Source organism: Nerophis lumbriciformis, linkage group LG31 (genome assembly GCF_033978685.3).
Source record: "Nerophis lumbriciformis linkage group LG31, RoL_Nlum_v2.1, whole genome shotgun sequence".
Lineage (NCBI taxonomy): Eukaryota > Metazoa > Chordata > Actinopteri > Syngnathiformes > Syngnathidae > Nerophis > Nerophis lumbriciformis.
In genome coordinates this window covers 25,622,499-25,643,775 of record NC_084578.2, presented here as the reverse complement: position 1 = coordinate 25,643,775, position 21,277 = coordinate 25,622,499, and the positions used below count along the sequence as shown (strand labels likewise).

The 21,277-nt window shown below is 43.0% G+C and overlaps 1 protein-coding gene across 3 annotated transcripts in view; it reads left to right on the top strand.

Annotated features, from left to right (window-relative positions):
• The window catches only part of LOC133574245 (high affinity cGMP-specific 3',5'-cyclic phosphodiesterase 9A), a 51,797-nt gene extending 32,773 nt beyond the window's left edge, over positions 1-19,024 (top strand). For all 3 annotated transcript variants that reach the window (XM_061926345.1, XM_061926344.1, XM_072912010.1), the window contains 6 exons: positions 2,870-2,962; positions 3,055-3,122; positions 3,201-3,303; positions 3,465-3,569; positions 3,730-3,876; positions 18,148-19,024. In XM_061926345.1, the coding sequence (XP_061782329.1) occupies positions 2,870-2,962; positions 3,055-3,122; positions 3,201-3,303; positions 3,465-3,569; positions 3,730-3,876; positions 18,148-18,306 (675 nt within the window). In that variant the 3' untranslated portion in view covers positions 18,307-19,024. The remainder of the gene's footprint in view (positions 1-2,869; positions 2,963-3,054; positions 3,123-3,200; positions 3,304-3,464; positions 3,570-3,729; positions 3,877-18,147) is intronic.
• The last annotated feature ends 2,253 nt before the right edge of the window (positions 19,025-21,277 follow it).

Genomic DNA, 21,277 nt, shown 5'->3' with positions numbered 1-21,277 from the left:
ATGTGAATCAATTCAGTCTATTCTTTAACTCACACCCCAAAAAAAAACAACTCCGACAGAGTTTTGCCTATATAGACAGTATTCAATGCCTCCATTGCTGAGGCGGCCAATCTGAGCTATGGTCGCAAGGTTACTAGTGCCAGTTCTGGCCATAATCGATGGTGGACACGAGAGGTTGGGGGCTGTTAAGGTGAAAAATGAGTTATTTAGCAGGAATGGCTTGTGGGACTTGTAACGCAGCTGTCAATCCAAGCAGGCAGGCCAAGAGTTGCGTATCTTTGACAGTGGTCAAGGCAAAAACTTAGGTGCAGAAGGAATTTGGTAGGAACATGAAGAAGGATTTTCAGTAGGCTTCAAAGAGGTTCTCAGAAACCGTCAGACTGCTCAAAAGGTGAAGTAATGGAGGAAGGAATACTTCGAGGCCCTTCTCAAGACCACTGACATACATTCTGTGAAGTCCTTAGTGGCATAGTTTTGCCTCAAATTCCTAGAGGCTCTGGATGTTGTGGTTCTGTCTTGGTAGACACATCTTTTCAACATTACGGGGAAGTCAAGAACAGCAGCTTTGGCTAAGCAGACCAGGGTGGTGGTCCCCCTTTTCAAAAAGGGTGAGCAAAGGGGGGGATCACACTCCTTTCCTGGGAAAGTATATTACAGAGTACTGGCGAGAAGGGTACAACCCTCCGTACCTTGGCTACAGGAGGCGCAATGTGTTTTTTGTTCTGGTCTTGGGGGGGGGGGTGCATGAATGTTTGCCAAAAATGGTCTTTGTATACTTGTAAAAACGGCATTTGACCTAATCTTTGAGGGTGGCGCCAGAGCATGAGCCTAGTTTGCACTGCCAGCTGTAAATTAAGCCTGTTCACTGTGAATTTTGGCCAAGTTGACCTTAGTCGCCGGTTCTGTTTATAATATGACCAGTTTACGGGTAATAGGACCTCATATTTGTTATTTGCGATCTGGTTTTAATGGTCTTAATTCAGTTGTGACATTTACTAGTGTGGTTCAGAGCTAAGACTTAGCTCCTCTAAATCTAAGGCCATGGATCTCAGCCAGAAACAATTGCTTTCCCCCTTTGGGATGAGAGTAAGGTCTTGCCCGAGGTGGAAGTGTTTAAGTATCTCTAGGTCTTTTTCACATCCATCTATCCATCCATTTTCTACCACTTATCCCTCTCAGGATCACGGGGGCGCTGGAGCCTATCCCAGCTGCATTCGGGCAAAAGGCGGGGTACATGCTGGACAAGTTTCCACCTCATCGCAAGGCCAACACAGATAGTCAACATTCACACTCACATTTACACACTAGGGCCAATTTAGTGTTGCCAATCAACCTATCTTTTTCACATGTGGGGGGGAACAATAGAATGGGTGCAGTGTCTAGCTTTGAGTAGTGACTAAAAGAGCAACATTATGACTGTAAGAGTCCAAAATCAATTTTCTTCAGGTTGACTGGACTAACTCTTACATAGGGTTTGGCGCTTGGTCACCTGGGAAGAGCTCAGAGTAGAGACACTGCTCTTTCACATCTAGAGGAGCCAGTTGAGGTGACTCAGGTATCTCGTCCGGATGACTAATGGACGCCTTCATGGTGAGGAGTTCCAGGCAAGCCTAGTCGAGAAGAGGCCTCACGGTAGACTTTTGGACACACTAGACGATTATGTCTCGCAGCTGGCACAGACTGGGAATGAACTGAATGGATGGCTGTTTTGTATGTAGTCAGTTTGGCTGCTGTTAACAGGAGCAATGTGAATCCATAGACAGCCTGATAAGGCAGCAGAGGTATCTGCAGACCGTTAATTGGTAAAATAATCCCTAATGTATTAGTGCTTATATCATCAGTGAGTTATTTGTTCAGCGCTAATAAATTGTGTCACACTGAATTTGAGTACTGGAAACGGCAAGTCTACAAGATTAGCTGAGAAGCTTCTGATGCTTCCCTTGAGGTGTTCCAGGCATGTTCAGCCAGAAGGAGACCCCAGTGTAGTCCGAAGACACACTGGAAGGTTTACAGTATGTCTCGCAGCTGGCCAAGTTTTTTTACATCCAGTGGTACTGGAGGAGGTGACGGTAGACCGAGAAGTCTGCGCTTTCCTAGTGCAACTAATACCCTCATTACCCAGACCCAGAAAATGGATGGATGAATGGATTGAATTCACTAGCTCTAATTGCTGACACTGTTCACTCTTACCCCTGTTTGTTACCATGGCTGATTCAAAGTTCATTCAGAGTATGTTACCGAGTTTCTAGCAGAGCTTTAGTCTTTCATTGTCAGGGCGCACTAGGAGTTCCAAGATAAAACCAGGTTTTTTTTGGTTCTTACCTGGCTCCAAAAAGTTGGCTCAGTTAACTGGGGAACCGTTCGCAAAATTAAGTGGAGGCACGGTTTCCACACAAAAATGCCTGTGACACCTATATTTCAATGCCCCTAAACAACACACCCGCCCCCAACCCCAGCGCATCCCACACCTCAGCGCACCCCAACCTACCACCCCAGAAATACAAGACCACAACAAAAACCCGGCCTATTACGCATAAAATCCATGGGATGATGGCCGCAGCAGTGCTGGCAAGTTTTTTACTTTAAACTCAAAAAATGTAAGGATGACAACACATACGGAAAAGGGCCTGGAGGGATTATGTCTTGCAGCAGGCCTGGAAAAAGATAAGGTGAGTGGAGATCTAGAAGTCTAAAGTAAGCTTCATTACTGAGACAGTGAAACTGCTGCTCTGTGATCTGGGCTCACATATGCGGAATGAAATGGATGATTAATGAAGGGCAGAGTGTGTATTTAAATTATGTAGTGCAACAATGAATGCTGAACACAAACAGTGGATAATGGACCCTATGTGTCATAACCCTGTTGTAGATCAATGCTCGGACCGAACTTGCACTTCGCTACAATGACATCTCTCCACTGGAGAACCACCACTGTGCCGTAGCGTTTGAGATACTAGAGAAGGTGAAGCTCCACATTGAACAATTTTAGAAAAGAACGGGAGTTTTCATAGTGAAGTAGTTTTGATAGTGACAAGATGATGTTCTTGTGTCTAGACAGAGAGCAACATTTTCAGAAACGTGTCTTTGGACCTGTACAAACATATACGAGAAGGCATCATCAAGTGAGATAATCTTCTTTATAATTCCCTTTGATCTATCCTGTCTCAAATTCACCACAGCAATCTGTTTTAAAACTACAGATGCATTCTGGCCACTGACATGACAAGTCACAATGAGATCCTTAACAAGTTCAAGTCCATTCTTTCTCATTTTGACTTCACCAACAAGGACCATCGAGATGTGGTAAGATTATTATGATTTGTTCAACTTTAAAAGTGTAGTAGCTATGCTAGCTACTACACAATACTTGGGGGTCTGGTACCAGGAATTGGTACTGAATGGCTTCTAATGTCACATGCACCATTCCTGACTGTGTCAGTGGGTTGTTTTGTGTGTGTATGCAGCTAATGATGATTCTGATCAAAGTGAGTGACATCTCCAATGAAGCTCGGCCGATGGAGGTCGCTGAGCCTTGGCTAGATTGTCTGTTGCAAGAATTCTACAACCAGGTAACTAAATCTTTCTGCATATTGTGAAAATGTGTTTTGTTGACCAGTAAAAGAACAAAAAACCTAATGTGACTTGAATGTAAAATGCCAATCTTGATATCTTATGAGTAATTAAATCCAAGTTTAACTGATTCTGATGGACCTTCCCTGTGATTGTCAGAGTGATGTGGAGAAGTTAGAGGGTCTTCCAGTCACCCCCTTCATGGATCGGGACAAGATAACCAAACCTTCATCACAAACTGGCTTCATCAGATTTGTTCTGTTGCCCCTTTTCATAGAGCTGGCAAACCTTTTTCCCTGCCTGGAGGTAATTGGAACATATCACTATTCTATTAACACAGTGAAGCATGGGGTCAAGATGTCTGCCTTACAGTCGTAGGTTCTGGGTATGAGTCTCTGCCCGGACCTCTGTGTGTATATCACCCCTGCCCCACTCTGCATCCTTGAATTGGTTTACACTTCTTTCCTGCCACAGTCTAAAAGCATGCATGTTAGGGTTCATGAGAGACTCTAAATTGTTAGTGATGCTCTCATGTTGGACTCTTTCGAAGTGTCCGATAAGACCAGAAACATTTGCCAATCGCTTTTTGAAAAGCTGAATCTAGAGGGGTCGAAATACATGCTTAATTCAACAACAGTGTTACAAACTTGGCAACACTGATCTTTCCTGGTACGTCTTCTTATGCTGTGGCTGATCTGGGGCCTCATGTACCGTATTTTCCGCACTATAAGGCGCACCTAAAAACCACACATTTTTTCAAAAGCTGACAGTGCGCCTTATAACCCGGTGCGCTTTATTACGATTCATTTTCATAAAGTTTCGATCTCGCAACTTCGGTAAACAGCCGCCATCTTTTTTCCCGGTAGAACAGGAAGCGCTTCTTCTTCTACGCAAGCAACCGCCAAGGAAAGCACCCGCCCCCATAGAACAGGAAGCGCTTCTTCTTCTACTGTAAGCAACCACCCGCCCCCGGAAGAAGAAGAAAAAACGCGCGGATATCACCGTACGTTTCATTTCCTGTTTACATCTGTAAAGACCACAAAATGGCTCCTACTAAGCGACAAGGATCCGGTTCATAAAAAGACGCAATCTCTCCATCCGCACACGGATTACTACCGTATTTCACAGCAACTGATATTCCTGTGAACCGCACTGTGGAACGGGAGCACGTACGGTGAATATTCGCACCACAGGGAATGAGAAGTCATCCTTCACTGTGGTTCTAGCTTGCCATGCTAACTTCCACCCATGGTGATATTCAAAAGGAAGACCTTGCCAAAAGAGACCTTTCCAGCCGGCGTCATCATAAAAGCTAACTCGAAGGGATGGATGGATGAAGAAAAGATGAGCGAGTGGTTAAGGGAAGTTTACGCGAAGAGGCCGGGTGGCTTTTTTCACACAGCTCCGAAGGCGAACACACCTTCACTAAGACGGGCAGACAGCGCCGGACGACATACGCCAACATTTGCCAGTGGATCGTAAATGCCTGGGCAGATATTTTGGTCACAACTGTGGTCCGAGCTTTCCGGAAGGCAGGATTCACAGAACTACTGGACAACAACAGCGACACTGACTCCGATGACTTCGACGAGACGGAACCGGCCATTTTGGATCCCACGCTTGCGCAACTTTTCAATTCGGACACCGAAGACGAAGAATTCGAAGGATTTACGAATGAAGAATAACTTCAGAAGGTGAGCGCTATGTTTATTTTGTGTGTTGTGACATTAACGTTCGAGCAACATTATGTTGCTATTGCTCTACAACATTTTGAATTTTACTATGTTTGTGATTGCACATTTGCGTACATTTTGGGACAGAGTTGTTAGAACGCTGGTTTTCAATATATTATTAAAGTTTGACTGAACTATCTAACTGTTTTTTTGACATTCCCTTTAGCGCAGCGTAGGCGCGGCTTATAATCCGGGGCGGTTTATTGGTGGACAAAGTTATGAAATATGTAATTCATTGAAGGTGCGGCTAATAATCCGGTGCGCCTTATAGTGCGGAAAATACGGTATTAAGACTTGTGCAGAATTCCTACTGAAAAAATGGTGTACGCTCAAAACATTGGACGCACAAAAAATATCAGATGTGTTAAAGTGTTAATCCAAGCTATGGTTGTCCCAATACCAATATTTTGGTACCGGTATCAAAATGTATTTCGGTACTTTCCAATGCTTTTCAATACTTTTTTAAATAAAAGGCATTATTGGCTTTATTTTAACAAAATATCTTATGGTACAATAAACATAAGTTTCTTATTGCAATCGAAGAACAGTTTTGTCCTTAAATAAAATAGTCAACATACTAGACAACTTGGCTTTTAGTATTAAGTAAGCAAACAAACGCTCCTAATTTTGCTGTTGATGTCTGCAGTAACATATTGTGTCATTTATCATTCTATTTCGTCAACATTGTGAAGGACAAGCTGTAAAAAATGTATTATTAATCTATTTGTTCATTTACTGTTAATATCTGGTTATTTTCTGTTTTAACATGTTCTATCTACACTTTTGTTAAAATGTAATAAACACTTATTCTTCTGTTGTTTGATACTTTACATTAGTTTTGGATGATACCAAAATATGGGTATTGATCCGATACCGAGCAGTTACAGGATCATACAATGGTCATAATTAAATTCCTTATGTGTCCAGGGACATATTTCCTGACTTTATAAACATAATATACATTTTCTAAAAAGGAAAAAAGATTTTGTGGCGATAAAAAATATTGATTTAATCATTGCAGTATCGACCAGATACGCTCTTGTACTTGGTATCATTACAGTGGATGTCAGGTGTAGATCCACCCATGGCATTTGTTTACATTGATGAGCGCTAGCCTGTAGGCGGTGAGCTATTGTATCCTCCTACAGTGTGTAGTGAAGCATTTTTAGCTATTACTCGTCCTGCAGGGATGATACTTGTAAGAAACTTACTTTATTTGTCGCCATGGAGACGAGGATTAGTGATTTAGAAGTAGCTAAAACACTGCCGACTGTGGATGGATTTTAGCCGCTAGCTCGTCAGCCATGTTTAAAAGCACCTCTTGTTGAGCGGCGTTTCAGTGTTATACATACTTGCCAACCTTGAGACCTCCGAATTCGGGAGATTGGGGGGGGCGGGGGGGGGGGGGGGGTGTATATTTATAGCTAGAATTTACTGAAATTCAAGTATTTCTTATATATATATAAAATAAATACTTGACTTTCAGTGAATTGTAGCTATATATATATATATATATATATATATGTATTTTATTATATATATATACCAGTGACGTGCGGTGAGGTTGATGGCTGGTGAGGCACTGACTTCATCACAGTCAGATTTACAAACATATGAACCCTAAAGAGTATCTTATTCACCATTTGATTGGCAGCAGTTAACGGGTTATGTTTAAAAGCTCATACCAGCATTCTTCCCTGCTTGGCACTCAGCATCAAGGGTTGGAATTGGGGGTTAAATCACCAAAAATGATTCCCGGGCGCGGCGCCGCTGCTGCCCACTGCTCCCCTCACCTCCCAGGGGGTGAACAAGGGGATGAGTCAAATGCAGACGACAAATTTCATTACACCTAGTGTGTGTGTGACAATCATTGGTACTTTAACTTAACTTTAACTTTACACATACAAACTGTAGCACACAAAAAAGCACATTTAATAAAAAAACTTTATTATGGTCTTACCTTTACTTATAAATGCGCCGCTGTTGTGCTGGATTAATGAATCCCCTGATGGGAGTGTTATATCAACTAAAGCCCTTACTTCAACTTTCCACGTGCAAGATTGAATCTATTTAAAAAAGTGTAACCGAGGGTTTATAAATGTCGCCTATACGGTATGAAACTACAAAATAACAAACACGGAGGCTCCAGTTTACACGAGGACCACTTTATTTACCTTCTTTCAAAAACCTCCGCAATGTGACATCACTTCCGCTCTTAGCGCCTTCAAAATAAGAGCTCAAACACATATACACATTCTGTACATATACAAGTACATATGCATACTTACACTCATGCACATAATCACGTTTCATCAAACATATATTAACGTTGTTGCCCTAGGGTAAACTGGGTGTAACACATGGCACACTGACAAAGCTTAACCTACTGTGACTATAACAATCTACAAGGTTAATGTAGGTTGCTTCTCTTTCACCCCCTCCATTTTTCTGCATTCTTTCGTATCTCAAGTTATCATTACGTATAGGTATTGTTGCATTTAAACAACTGTATTGTTGATAATAAAGGTAAATTATTGGTATTGTTCATTATCAATAGCGCTATTTCTATTGGTATTTGTATTGATCCATTTGTAGTGTAATAATGCTCATTGTCATTTCTGTATTATTTTTTATTTTTCGCTAACTGCTTATTTGCTATTACTTTTACCATCATATTTGTACATGTCATATTTGCTGATGTTGCTCTATTGTTGTTGTTGTTGTTGTTTGCTGTTGTTGTTTTTGTCTCTCTGTCTAATCCCCCTCTTGTCCCCACAATTTCCCCCTCTGTCTTCTTTTTTTTTCTCTTTCTATCCCCTCCTGCTCCGGCCCGGCTGCACTAAATGATAATATAAATATATATAATAAAGTCAAATACAAATAAGGCAACAAGAGAAGTATCCTACACTTCTCTTTTGTAAAGTAAATCTGAACAGCCGACATGGGCATCTACATCAACTATATGATTTGCCTGAGAAGCTGGACAGGACACAAAAAAAAAAAAAAAAAAAAAAAAAAAAGAGCTCAAGGCATATACTGTATAACAGCGCATAACAGGAACTTAACATCACAAAGAGGAAAGCCCATAAAAATAGGTTACAAAAGTTTAAAAAAGTTATTTCATAAGAAGCCAAAAAGTGCAAAAACAATAATGTTCGTGTTGGAGGAGTTGTGAATTAGGTAGTCTGCAGGTGTACCTAATGTTGTGGCCCTGCAGTCATTCACAACTCCTCCAACACGAACATTATTGTTTTTGCACTTTTTGGCTTCTTATGAAATAACTTTTTTAAATAGATTCAATCTTGCACGTGGAAAGTTTAAGTGTGGGCTATAGTTGATATAACACTCCCGTCAGGGGTTGCCGTGCATTATACGGCGGGGGTGCAGGAGGCGAGCCTCAGCCCGTGCGTCTTTTGCAGCCGTTTTATGATCACTCAGCGCAAGAAATACATTACACACATACAGTTGTTGACAAAATACACTGTACATTATATACCTCAGCTAACTAAACTATGGAAATGTATAATATAGTTCATATAGCAATACGGTCTCACTGCACAGCAGACCAGCAGTTAGCCGAGTCCGTCCATGTTGAGGCACTGAGTGACGTGCCTCGACTGGCTGCTGTTCACCGCACCGTCTCTTCTCAGTATTTGAACGGCAAATGTGAAAATTCAGCAATTTTGAATACAAATAATCTAAAACTGGTGAAGTTAAATGGAAAATAACTTTATAGTATAATCACTGGATACATTTAACAATTTAATATATATTTTTTTCTTTTTACATTTTTTTTCTTTCCATGATGGCAGGTGAGGCCCCGCCTCACCTGCCTCTAGTGACTGTACATCACTGATATATACATATAAATAAAATAAATACTTGAATTTCAGTGTTCATTTATTTACACATATACACACACACTCCTCTACTCATTGTTGTATTTGAAAGTGCAATGCTTTTGCAGCCAGTAGCACAGTCTTTGAAGGCGCATATGTATGGGCAGTGTAATATTCTGGGTTGGAGTCAATAACCAGGCGAGGTGATGAAGTTACGTCTCTTTACTTCATACTTCAGAACCGACTCCCACACTTGCCGTCAGGGTGCGCAATACAACGTAAACCGTTGGCCAACCAAAAAGTAACCACAGACCACTATACCCAACATTCACCAGGAGATGGCAACAAACAACTTAGATCACTCTATTACAGGTAGCATCTGTGACATTTAACTTGCAGGAAAGGAGTGAGTTTAGGGTTGAATTGTCCATCCTCGTTCTATTCTCTGTCATTCGTCGTCGCCATGATTGTCTCTTCTTCGTCTCCTTCTTGTTGTGTGTGCAGTTGTGCACTCTCCAAAAGCCGTAGATGTTATAACGTGACATGCTATTTATATGAAAGAAAAGCGGACGTGACGACAGGCTGTCCTCACTCAGGTCCGCACGGACCTGGAGGGGGCGTGCCTTAAGTCCGGCTGGAAATCGGGAGAAATTCAGGAGAATGGTTGTCCTGGGAGGTTTTCGGGAGAGGCACTGAAATTCGGGAGTCTCCCAGAAAATTCGGGAGGGTTGGCAAGTATGGTGTTATAGCTTCACCTTTATCTTTAGTTTTTAAGCCAAAATGTGTCCATTCTCCCTTTTCTGTTGACACACTGTGTCTGCTTGTAAGTACTGCGTGATTGTGCAGTGCCAAACATTTCTCTGCTCGTAAAACCAGCAATGTCACGACGTGACAACGGCGCACCGTGATGCCCTTTGAAAAAAATTAAAAATTAAAGGGAACCGGTATTTTTCAAAGAGAGTATAGTACCGTTTTTGATCCATTAGTACCATGGTACCGGTACTTTACTAATACCGGTATACCGTACAATACAAATCCAAGCACATAAGCACACATGTTGAAGTGGCTAGCCACTCTCTGTCCACACCCCTATTTAAAAACTCAAATCATATTTAAATTAGCCATGTTCCTCAGATTCCCCACGAAGACGAAGAAAAAGAAGAATTTCGCCGACAATGAGTTGGAGGTGGTTCTTGCATGCAAAAATGTAGCCTTTGGCACGGTGTCCTCTGGTGTTAGATAGCAAGCGGAAAAGGAGTGAATAGAATAGTGCGTGAGAGGGGTAAGAAAACTGCAAACAGACATTTTTTTTTCCAAGCTGGTGCCGCTGTAGTGGCTGCTTGTTGCAGGAGCTCCGTGCTGCTGTGCGTTCTCCTTTCTGTTCTTGATGTTTCCCTCTTGATTTTATATGATTTTTGCCTTTTGGTTTGGGCCCCTTTGGTATTACGGGTGGCATTTTCTGACTTCTGCTCTGATGCTTTTTTGTGGACTTCTGGATCTGCCTCGAGGGAGTCTTTTGGCCATGGCCATTTTTGTGCAAAAGACCAGATGTTGGCTCTCTGCCACACCAGAGTCTGCTTGGAGAAACCGTTGGAGGTGAGGAGAAGGAGACGGGGCTGTAGAGCTGTCGTTGAGCGTCGGGATGGAAAAGAGCATGTGTCAGACGCTTCTGTATCTCAAAAAGGAGTCTCTCTCGTCCGTGCAGACCGGACATTGGCTGGGAGCTGGTGGGAAGCCTGGGATGAAATTGGCTCTCTTGGTTGGCTTTGTTTGGTCTGTTTTGACTCAGGCCGTGATGCCCCCACCCCGGCGTATGATGGCATGTAGCACCGCAGAGGCCATCGCGGTGTATGTGAGTGTTGAGATGGTGTAATTGTTCATATGTTTTTGATCAGTACATCAGTCAGTCTGAGGAATAATTGTTTGGACATTTCTTTATTTAAAAGGTTACCTAGCATCACATATGTGTGTCGCAGATGTAGCCAAAGCATATACAAATGTGTGTACACCAGCCATGAGGGTTGGCTTGAGGCATCGCACATTTCCACATTCAGTTCACTCTTAATACTGTACATCTCATCTTTGCCGTGAAAGAGTGTGCACGCCAGGTTTTTTTGCGTATGCACTTTTAATACATGAGACCCATGGTGTCTCATCTATAAAACTCCATCCATCCATCCATCCATCTTCTTCCGCTTATCCGAGGTCGGGTCGCGGGGGCAGCAGCCTAAGCATGGAAGCCCAGACTTCCCTCTCCCCAGCCACTTCGTCCAGCTCCTCCCGGTGGATCCCGAGGCGTTCCCAGGCCAGCCGGGAGACATAGTCTTCCCAACGTGTCCTGGGTCTTCCCCGTGGCCTCCTACCGGTCGGACGTGCCCGAAACACCTCCCGAGGGAGGCGTTCGGGTGGCATCCTGACCAGATGCCCGAACCACCTCATCTGGCTCCTCTCGATATGGAGGAACAGCGGCTTTACTTTGAGCTCCCCCCGGATGGCAGAGCTTCTCACCCTATCTCTAAGGGAGAGCCCCGCCACCCGGCGGAGGAAACTCATTTCGGCCGCTTGTACCCGTGATCTTGTCCTTTCGGTCATGACCCAAAGCTCATGACCATAGGTGAGGATGGGAACGTAGATCGACCGGTAAATCGAGAGCTTTGCTTTCTGGCTCAGCTCCTTCTTCACCACAACGGATCGATACAGCGTCCGCATTACTGAAGATGCCGCACCGATCCGCCTGTCGATCTCACGATCCACTCTTCCCTCACTCGTGAACAAGACTCCGAGGTACTTGAACTCCTCCACTTGGGGCAAGATCTCCTCCCCAACCCGGAGATGGCACTCCACCCTTTTCCGGGCGAGAACCATGGACTCGGATTTGGAGGTGCTGATTCTCATCCCAGTCGCTTCACACTCGGCTGCGAACCGATCCAGTGAGAGCTGAAGATCTTGGCCAGATGAAGCCATCAGGACCACATCATCTGCAAAAAGCAGAGACCTAATCCTGCAGCCACCAAACCAGATACCCTCAACGCCCTGACTGCGCCTAGAAATTCTGTCCATAAAGGTTATGAACAGAATCGGTGACAAAGGGCAGCCCTGGCGGAGTCCAACCCTCACTGGAAACGTGTCCGACTTACTGCCGGCAATGCGGACCAAGCTCTGACACCGATTATACAGGGAGCGAACCGCCACAATAAGACAGTCCGTTACCCCATACTCTCTGAGCACTCCCCACAGGACTTCCCGGGGTACACGGTCGAATGCCTTCTCCAAGTCCACAAAGCACATGTAGACTGGTTGGGCAAACTCCCATGCACCCTCAAGGACCCTGCCGAGAGTATAGAGCTGGTCCACAGTTCCACGACCAGGACGAAAACCACACTGTTCCTCCTGAATCCGAGGTTCGACTATTCGGCGTAGCCTCCTCTCCAGTACACCTGAATAGACCTTACCGGGAAGGCTGAGGAGTGTGATCCCACGATAGTTGGATCACACTCTATAAAACTGTCCAAGGAATTCTGACAAAGTTTTCCGATGCAGGAAAACTGAATGTACCTACCTACAAAAATATTCAGACCTACACAAGTTGGCAGACTGACTTCTTTCACGCAATATGTGCTTTATAGATCGAGAAATGTACACACGTGCGTCACTTTCTCTACATGCCGCCACTTTACCATTTTTTACTCAAGTTGTGGACCTCCTCGTGGTGACAACAACAACTAGAGACAGTAGCACCAGCAGCTACAGCAGGTTATAACGTCATTGTCAACAACATATAATTGGAGCTTGCAGCATATTGTCAACCTGGAACACGTACCCTTTTCAGGGCAGGCAATATTAGATGCCATATGGGAAGGCATCACTGTGCTACAGCTAAAGGTGGAGGGCCTTACCAAGGCCAATACCTCCATCATTGAGCATCTACCACAGACACACAAAATCACCGCATTCCTCCTACAAGAGACCCATGTAACTGACAGTTCTCGCCTAAAGATCCCTGGATACACTTTGGCTTTACATACTGAGAGTGACATTCAATTGATTGTCACATAAATTAAAAAAACACGGCTAACTGAAAAGCGATTGCCACATCGCCTCCATACTCAAGCCTGGATTGGGCAGCCACACAGGTTGAAGGTATAACTGTCATTAACATCTCCAAGCCCCCTACATCTCGGCTTCAGGTAAACTCAATCCCTGCTTTTGACCCACCCTGCATCTATGACGGGGACTTCAACTGCCGCAGCACTACTTGGGGATATACCTCATCTAACCCAGGCGGTGGCACCCTCGAGGAATGGGCATCAGCAACTGCCGTGCAACTCCTCTATGATTCAAAACATACTTGCCAACCCTCCCGGATTTTCCGGGAGACTCCCGAAATTCAGCGCCTCTCCCGAAAACCTCCCGGGATAAATTTTCTCCCAAAAATCTCCCGAAATTCAGGCGGAGCTGGAGGCCACGCCCCCTCCAGCTCCATGCGGACCTGAGTGACGTGTCGACAGCCTGTTTTCACGTCCGCTTTCCCACAATATAAACAGCGTGCCTGCCCAATCACGTTGTAACTGTAGAATGATCAAGGGCGAGTTCTTGGTTTCTTATGTGGGTTTATTGTTAGGCAGTTTCATTGACGTCCTCCCAGCGCGGCACAACACACAACAACAGCAGTCACGTTTTCGTCTACCGTAAAGCAGTTCGTCTGCCGTAAACAGCAATGTTGTGACACTCTTAAACAGGACAATACTGCCATCTACTGTACATGCATATGTGACAATAACATCTAGGGCTTTTAGAGAGTGCAGTGCACAAATGCGCACACAACAAGGAGATGAAGCAGAATGCATCATCAGAGAGGGTGTTCAGCATGGTTAGACAAATAGTGACAGAGAATAGGATGAATAATTCAACCCTTAACTCAACAATGAGTAGATGAGTGTTATGTGTGTGTATATGTGTAAATAAATGAACACTGAAATTCAAGTATTTCTCTTATTTATATATATATATATATATATATATATATGTATATATGTATATATAGCTAGAATTCACTGAAAGTCAAGTATTTCTTATATATATATATATGAAATACTTCACTTGGTGAATTCTAACTGTAAATATACTCCTCCCCTCTAAACCACGCCAACAACCACGCCCCCCGCCCCAACCACGCCCCCGCCCCACTCCCGACCACGGCCCCCCCACCTCCCGAAATCGGAGGTCTCAAGGTTGGCAAGTATGATTCAAAACAACCAGACAGCTTCCACTCTGGCAGGCGGAGCACAACCTCAAACCTGGACCTTGCTTTCTCCAACCGGAATGGCCCATTACCCCACAGCATCACCCTGGACACTTTTCCCAGATCATAACATAAATCCTTGTTGATAATCCCAGTTAACCCTATTGAACTAGTCCCTACAAAGCCAGTGAAGAGGTGGAATTTACGCAAGGCTAACCGAGAACAGTTCACCAACCTTGTGGACTCAGGCAGAAACAGTGTACCCGCACCAACCACTCCTAACCTAGATGGTGTTTCCGTCATTGTTACATACCCACTTGGGAAGAGGAGTGCGATGCAGACTACAACAAATTCCTGCATGCTGAAACTGGTGAGGAGGCAGCCACCGAAGCAACACATCTGACAGACTGCCTAGACAATAAACACAGAGACAGATGGGAGAAGACTGTCCGAGGAATTGATTTCACTCACTCCAGAAGGCTGGCTTGAAAGACCTTTAACCGCCTTAATGGTAGAAGGTCCAGACATTCCTTCTTGCAAATGGCTGTTTCATGGATGCCAACAAGGATCACACCCGTTCCATCAAGCAAGAAACAACCAGCCTATTGCAAGCCCCAGGAGTTGATGGCACCACCTGGGTTTCATTTCTGCTAGAAATGCCAAGGACTTGCTACAAGTGTTCTACTTCTTCTGTCGCCTTCATCAGTCGATACCCAAGATATACCAATATTGCTCTGCCAAAACCAAACAAACCTACGGATGACCAAAATAATTAGGCCCTATTCACTCCTTTGAGTCCTCCTCAAGCCCTCAAACAATTCCTCCGACCAGTCTCATATTACTTGTCACTCATATGTTGACCAGCACATACAATATGCAACATCGAATTTGAATATCAAAATTACATCAATCAGAGTCAAGTAAAATAGCACAGTTTTCCATAAATGTTCATTTCAAGTCCATAATTGCGTGACGGTTAATGTCATGAATGAAAAGGAAAGTTTGGACAACAGAGAAAGCGGCCAAAGTCTTCAAAATGTGTGTACGAGAGGTACCGTGACATCATGCTTTGTGACAGGAATGTTTTCTTGTAAATGTCTGTGTTATAACCTGCATGACTTGACGCTTGGAAGAAACATCAGACTCCAGTCTGTTCAATAAGCAGCTTGAAGAGGAGCTGCTGTGCAAAGTTTAGCCAGCAGTGATGGACCATTTACAGCTTTGCTTGCAGCTGACTGACAGATACAAATGTTTTTTTGTTTTTTTTAATCTAAATGACAGGCACTAAAAGAAAACTTCCAGCATATACAGGTAAAAGCCAGTAAATTAGAATATTTTGAAAAACTTGATTTATTTCAGTAATTGCATTCAAAAGGTGTAACTTGTACATTATATGTATTCATTGCACACAGACTGATGCATTCAAATGTTTATTTCATTTAATTTTGATGATTTGAAGTGGCAACAAATGAAAATCCAAAATTCCGTGTGCCACAAAATTAGAATATTACTTAAGGCTAATACAAAAAAGGGATTTTTAGAAATGTTGGCCAACTGAAAAGTATGAAAATGAAAAATATGAGCATGTACAATACTCAATACTTGGTTGGAGCTCCTTTTGCCTCAATTACTGCGTTAATGCGGCGTGGCATGGAGTCGATGAGTTTCTGGCACTGCTCAGGTGTTATGAGAGCCCAGGTTGCTCTGATAGTGGCCTTCAACTCTTCTGCGTTTTTGGGTCTGGCATTCTGCATCTTCCTTTTCACAATACCCCACAGATTTTCTATGGGGCTAAGGTCAGGGGAGTTGGCGGGCCAATTTAGAACAGAAATACCATGGTCCGTAAACCAGGCACGGGTAGATTTTGCGCTGTGTGCAGGCGCCAAGTCCTGTTGGAACTTGAAATCTCCATCTCCATAGAGCAGGTCAGCAGCAGGAAGCATGAAGTGCTCTAAAACTTGCTGGTAGACGGCTGCGTTGACCCTGGATCTCAGGAAACAGAGTGTACCGACACCAGCAGATGACATGGCACCCCAAACCATCACTGATGGTGGAAACTTTACACTAGACTTCAGGCAACGTGGATCCTGTGCCTCTCCTGTCTTCCTCCAGACTCTGGGACCTCGATTTCCAAAGGAAATGCAAAATTTGCATGGTTGGGTGATGGTTTGGGGTGCCATGTCATCTGCTGGTGTCGGTCCACTCTGTTTCCTGAGATCCAGGGTCAACGCAGCCGTCTACCAGCAAGTTTTAGAGCACTTCATGCTTCCTGCTGCTGACCTGCTCTATGGAGATGGAGATTTCAAGTTCCAACAGGACTTGGCGCCTGCACACAGCGCAAAATCTACCCGTGCCTGGTTTACGGACCATGGTATTTCTGTTCTAAATTGGCCCGCCAACACCCCTGACCTTAGCCCCATAGAAAATCTGTGGGGTATTGTGAAAAGGAAGATGCAGAATGCCAGACCCAAAAACGCAGAAGAGTTGAAGGCCACTATCAGAGCAACCTGGGCTCTCATAACACCTGAGCAGTGCCAGAAACTCATCGACTCCATGCCACGCCGCATTAACGCAGTAATTGAGGCAAAAGGAGCTCCAACCAAGTATTGAGTATTGTACATGCGAATATTTTTCATTTTCATACTTTTCAGTTGGCCAACATTTCTAAAAATCCCTTTTTTGTATTAGCCTTAAGTAATATTCTAATTTTGTGACACACGGAATTTTGGATTTTCATTTGTTGCCACTTCAAATCATCAAAATTAAATGAAATAAACATTTGAATGCATCAGTCTGTGTGCAATGAATAAATAAAATGTACAAGTTACACCTTTTGAATGCAATTACTGAAATAAATCAAGTTTTTCAAAATATTCTAATTTACTGGCTTTTACCTGTATAATAAAAGTCTCTTCTATGTAAAATGAATCGGTTTTGAGCAACAAAAGCTTTGGTGTACCAATGAAGACATCAGCTAGCTCACGTCAGAATGTGTTCTCATAGATCACATATTTGTGTGGAAAACATTGTTTTGAGTGTACACAAGTTTTATAGCCGGCGTGTTGAAAGGATGAACTACAACGCCATCTAATGTACAACAGGTAAGTACATTCATAGGCAGTCCCATCATTGGGTGTTTTTGAATAGTTACATGTTACGCAAAATCTATTTGTGGCAGTACAAATGTATTTCAGGTATGGACGTATGGAAAACATAGATTTTATTTAATTTTTTTACATTGGGTCTCTCTCGTTTACTAGAAAGTTTACATGCAATTTCTAGACTGTCCATATGTTGTTTTTAAGGGGGTGAACTGACAAAATCAAAGACTTATATTTACACAGTACAAGTTAAAGCCTGTATTAATGTATCTTTGTGAATTTAACAAGAAACATGTGTTTTTGAAAGGTTTGCAAACAAAAATTAGTTTTTTACTCAATATCACAGTAATGTTCTTAGAATTCTGAGAAAATGTGTTTGAAGCAATGAAAAATTGTTTCAAGCATAACTCCTAAACCAAACATGCAATATGTGTAATAATGCCTGAAATAATGTATCTTCGTGAGTTTTACTAGAAACATATGCTTTTGTAAGGATCGCAACCACAAAAAATAGTTTTTTTTCTCAATATGACTAATGTTCTTAGAATCCTAAATATAGTAGCAGCCCAAACCATGTGACTGTTTTGTGTCTCAGACAACCTGTGACATTATCTTTTTATATGCTTGACGTGGCATTTGTGAATTCTTTTGAAACCCTGCAGCAACACATCATCGACCCGGTGCGGAAGGCCCTGGACTATTACACAGAGATGGAGAAAGCACTGGAGAGGGAGAAGCAGGCTCGGGCGCAGTGTGAAAAAGTGGCGAAGAGCAAAGAGATGCCAGCGGAGCAGCAGAGCACAGAACCGAAAGCACAATGAACTAAGCAAGCGAGCAGAGACCATCTATGTGTTCCACACTCTAAGATTAGGAATGGGAACAAAACATTAATTCATTTGTCTATGTCCATCTGCAAACGGAAAGAACCTTTACTGACAAATTCAAAATAAATTAAATACAAAATTAAGTACATCATCACTAAATTGACAAGTTAAGTATTTTAATTTAATTACAACTCTCCAACAGAAATGGAGGACGTACTGTGTGTAGCTGACATCCTAATAGTTATGACAAACTATACGACTTTTAGCAGTCACAATTAAGGTCCACCCATCGCTACACAGTAATTACATTTTTTTTTCTAGTCTGCACCATTCTAAAGCAGGAAGAATCTAACGCCGCCAAAGACTATCTTAACGGCGGACATTTATCCAAGAAAAAGCTGCTGATGGTGTGTTTTACGGAGAAGCAGCTGGATGGAGATACTGTAGAAGTCAAGTCTCCAAGGTAAATGCTGAACATTATAATTAAAATACTTAAAAAAACAACTGTCTAACATCACTATATAAAGTATGAATAACGATGATGCTTGTGAATGTTTTGACTAAATGACATCAAGGCAATGATACTTAATGTGATCTACCACTATTCATTATTGTCGACTAACGACATTATTTTTTACTCTGTATTAAATTGTGCACACAAAAAAGTTTTTGTGTCAAAATCTGGCTATTTATAGGTTTCTCTTCCTCGGGTTGCTCCACGGTATGTGCTTGTGCCATGTCACGTATTTAAAATGTCTTCTTTGAGAACATACTGACATTTATTAAACGCATATTGATTTATTAATATTGTATATCTTTAATCTATATACTTTTTAAAGGCATAAACATATATACATACACACATACATAGATATATATACATCAGTGACGTGCGGTCACTGGAGGCAGGTGATGCGGGGCCTCACCTGCCATCATGGAAAGAAAAAAAATGTAAAAAGAAAAAAAATATATTAAATTGTTATATGTATCCAGTGATTATACTATAAAGTTATTTTCCATTTAACTTCACCAGTTTTAGATTATTTTTATTCAAAATCGCTGAATTTTCACATTTGCCGTTCAAATACTGAGAAGAGACGGTGCGGTGATCAGCAGCCAGTTGAGGCACGTCACTGCGTTGTGCCTCAACATGAATTGCGGACTCGGCTAACTGCTGGCCTGCTGTGCAGTGAGACCGTATTGCTATATGAATTATATTATACATTTCCATAGTTTAGTTAGCTGAGGTATATAATGTACTGTGTATTTTGTCAACAACTGTATGTGTGTAGCGTATTTCTTGTGCTGAGCAATCATAAAACTGCTGCGAAGACGCACTGTGTGAGGCTCGCAGTAATCCCGCCTCCTGGTGCCGGTTAATGCACCTCCGCCGCAGAGTGCACCCCCCGACGGGAGCGCCACACCAACCAAAGCCCACACCCAAACCCTCCACGTGCAAGACCGAATCCACCCAAAAAAAGTCACTTAACAAGAAGCCAAAAAGTGCAAAAACAACAATGCTCGCGCCGGAGGAGCTGTGAACGACTGCAGGGACACAACATTAGGTACACCTGCAGACTGCAGCACGGATTTCATATTTCATTCATTCACAACTCCTCCAATACGAACACCACTGTTCCCGCACTTATAAGTAAAGGTAAGACCATAATAACCTTTTTTTTTTATTAAATGGGCTTTTTTGTGTGCTACAGTCTGTATGTGTAAAGTTAAAGTTAAGTTAAAGTACCAATGATTGTCACACACACACTAGGTGTGGTGACATTTGCCATCTGCATTTGACCCATCCTCTTGCTCACCCCCTGGGATGTGAGGGGAGCAGTGGGCAGCAGCGGCGCCGCGCCCGGGAATAATTTTTGGTGATTTAACCCCCAATTCCAAGCCTTGATGCTGTCAGGCTTGGACGGAGGAAGGGACTCAGATGCAGAGAGGTGATTCCAAATAAAGCTTTTATTTTGAAATACTCTTTAAGCCTCCAGAGCCGAGTAAATTCAATTACTATGAATTACAAAAATACTATTGACAAAATGTTCCAAAAGGGAAAAACCGAAAATCACTCCAAAAAAAGGAAGAATACAAAAAGGACGATATAATTAGCACCGTATCTGTTATCAAAAACTTTAACAAAAAACGCTCCAAATAGGAGGAAGAAAATAAAGACTATAAAACTTAACTACTCTAATCAATGTAAACAAAAAATCACTCAACAAACTTTGAGGAAAAAATCTTTAAGGAAAAATAATAACTCACCACTGCGGTAGAAAAAGGTAGGATAACAAAAGTCGCTCTGAGGGAGGAAAAAAGTCAATTCAAAATTACAGCGTGGGATATTCTGGGAGCAAGGACGTAGACGTGAGACAAGGCAAGGCATGGACATGAACAGGGACATGGAACGCAAGACAGGCACAAAAGCTCGAGACAATCTGGCACAGAACAAGGGGAGGCTTGGGCTTATAAAGAACATGAGGGTAATGGGAAACAGGTGGAAACAATCAAGGGTCAGGAATGACGTCAGACTGGTGACACAAGAGGAAGGACCCGTGATCTGAAACAAGAGGAGTTGCTTTTCAAAATAAAACATGTAAATCACAAGACAGAAAAAACCAAGACAAGACTTCCCTCACCGCGGTGTGACAGTACCCCTCCCTTTAGGGCCAACACCTGACGGCCCAGATTGTCCGGGATGGTTTCTATTGAAATCCTTAATGAGGGTGGAGTCCACGATATGCCGAGAAGGCACCCACTGTCTCTCCTCTGGTCCGTACCCTTCCCAGTCCACCAGGTACTGTCTGCCCCGGCCCCTGCTGCGAACTGCTAACAACTTCTTTACTTTGTAAACAGGACCGCCCTCAATCATCTCGGGCGGTGGAGGGGGCGTGGTGGCTGGAACCAGCGGGCTTACTTTGACGGGTTTCACTCGGCTGACGTGGAAGGTTGGGTATACACGCAG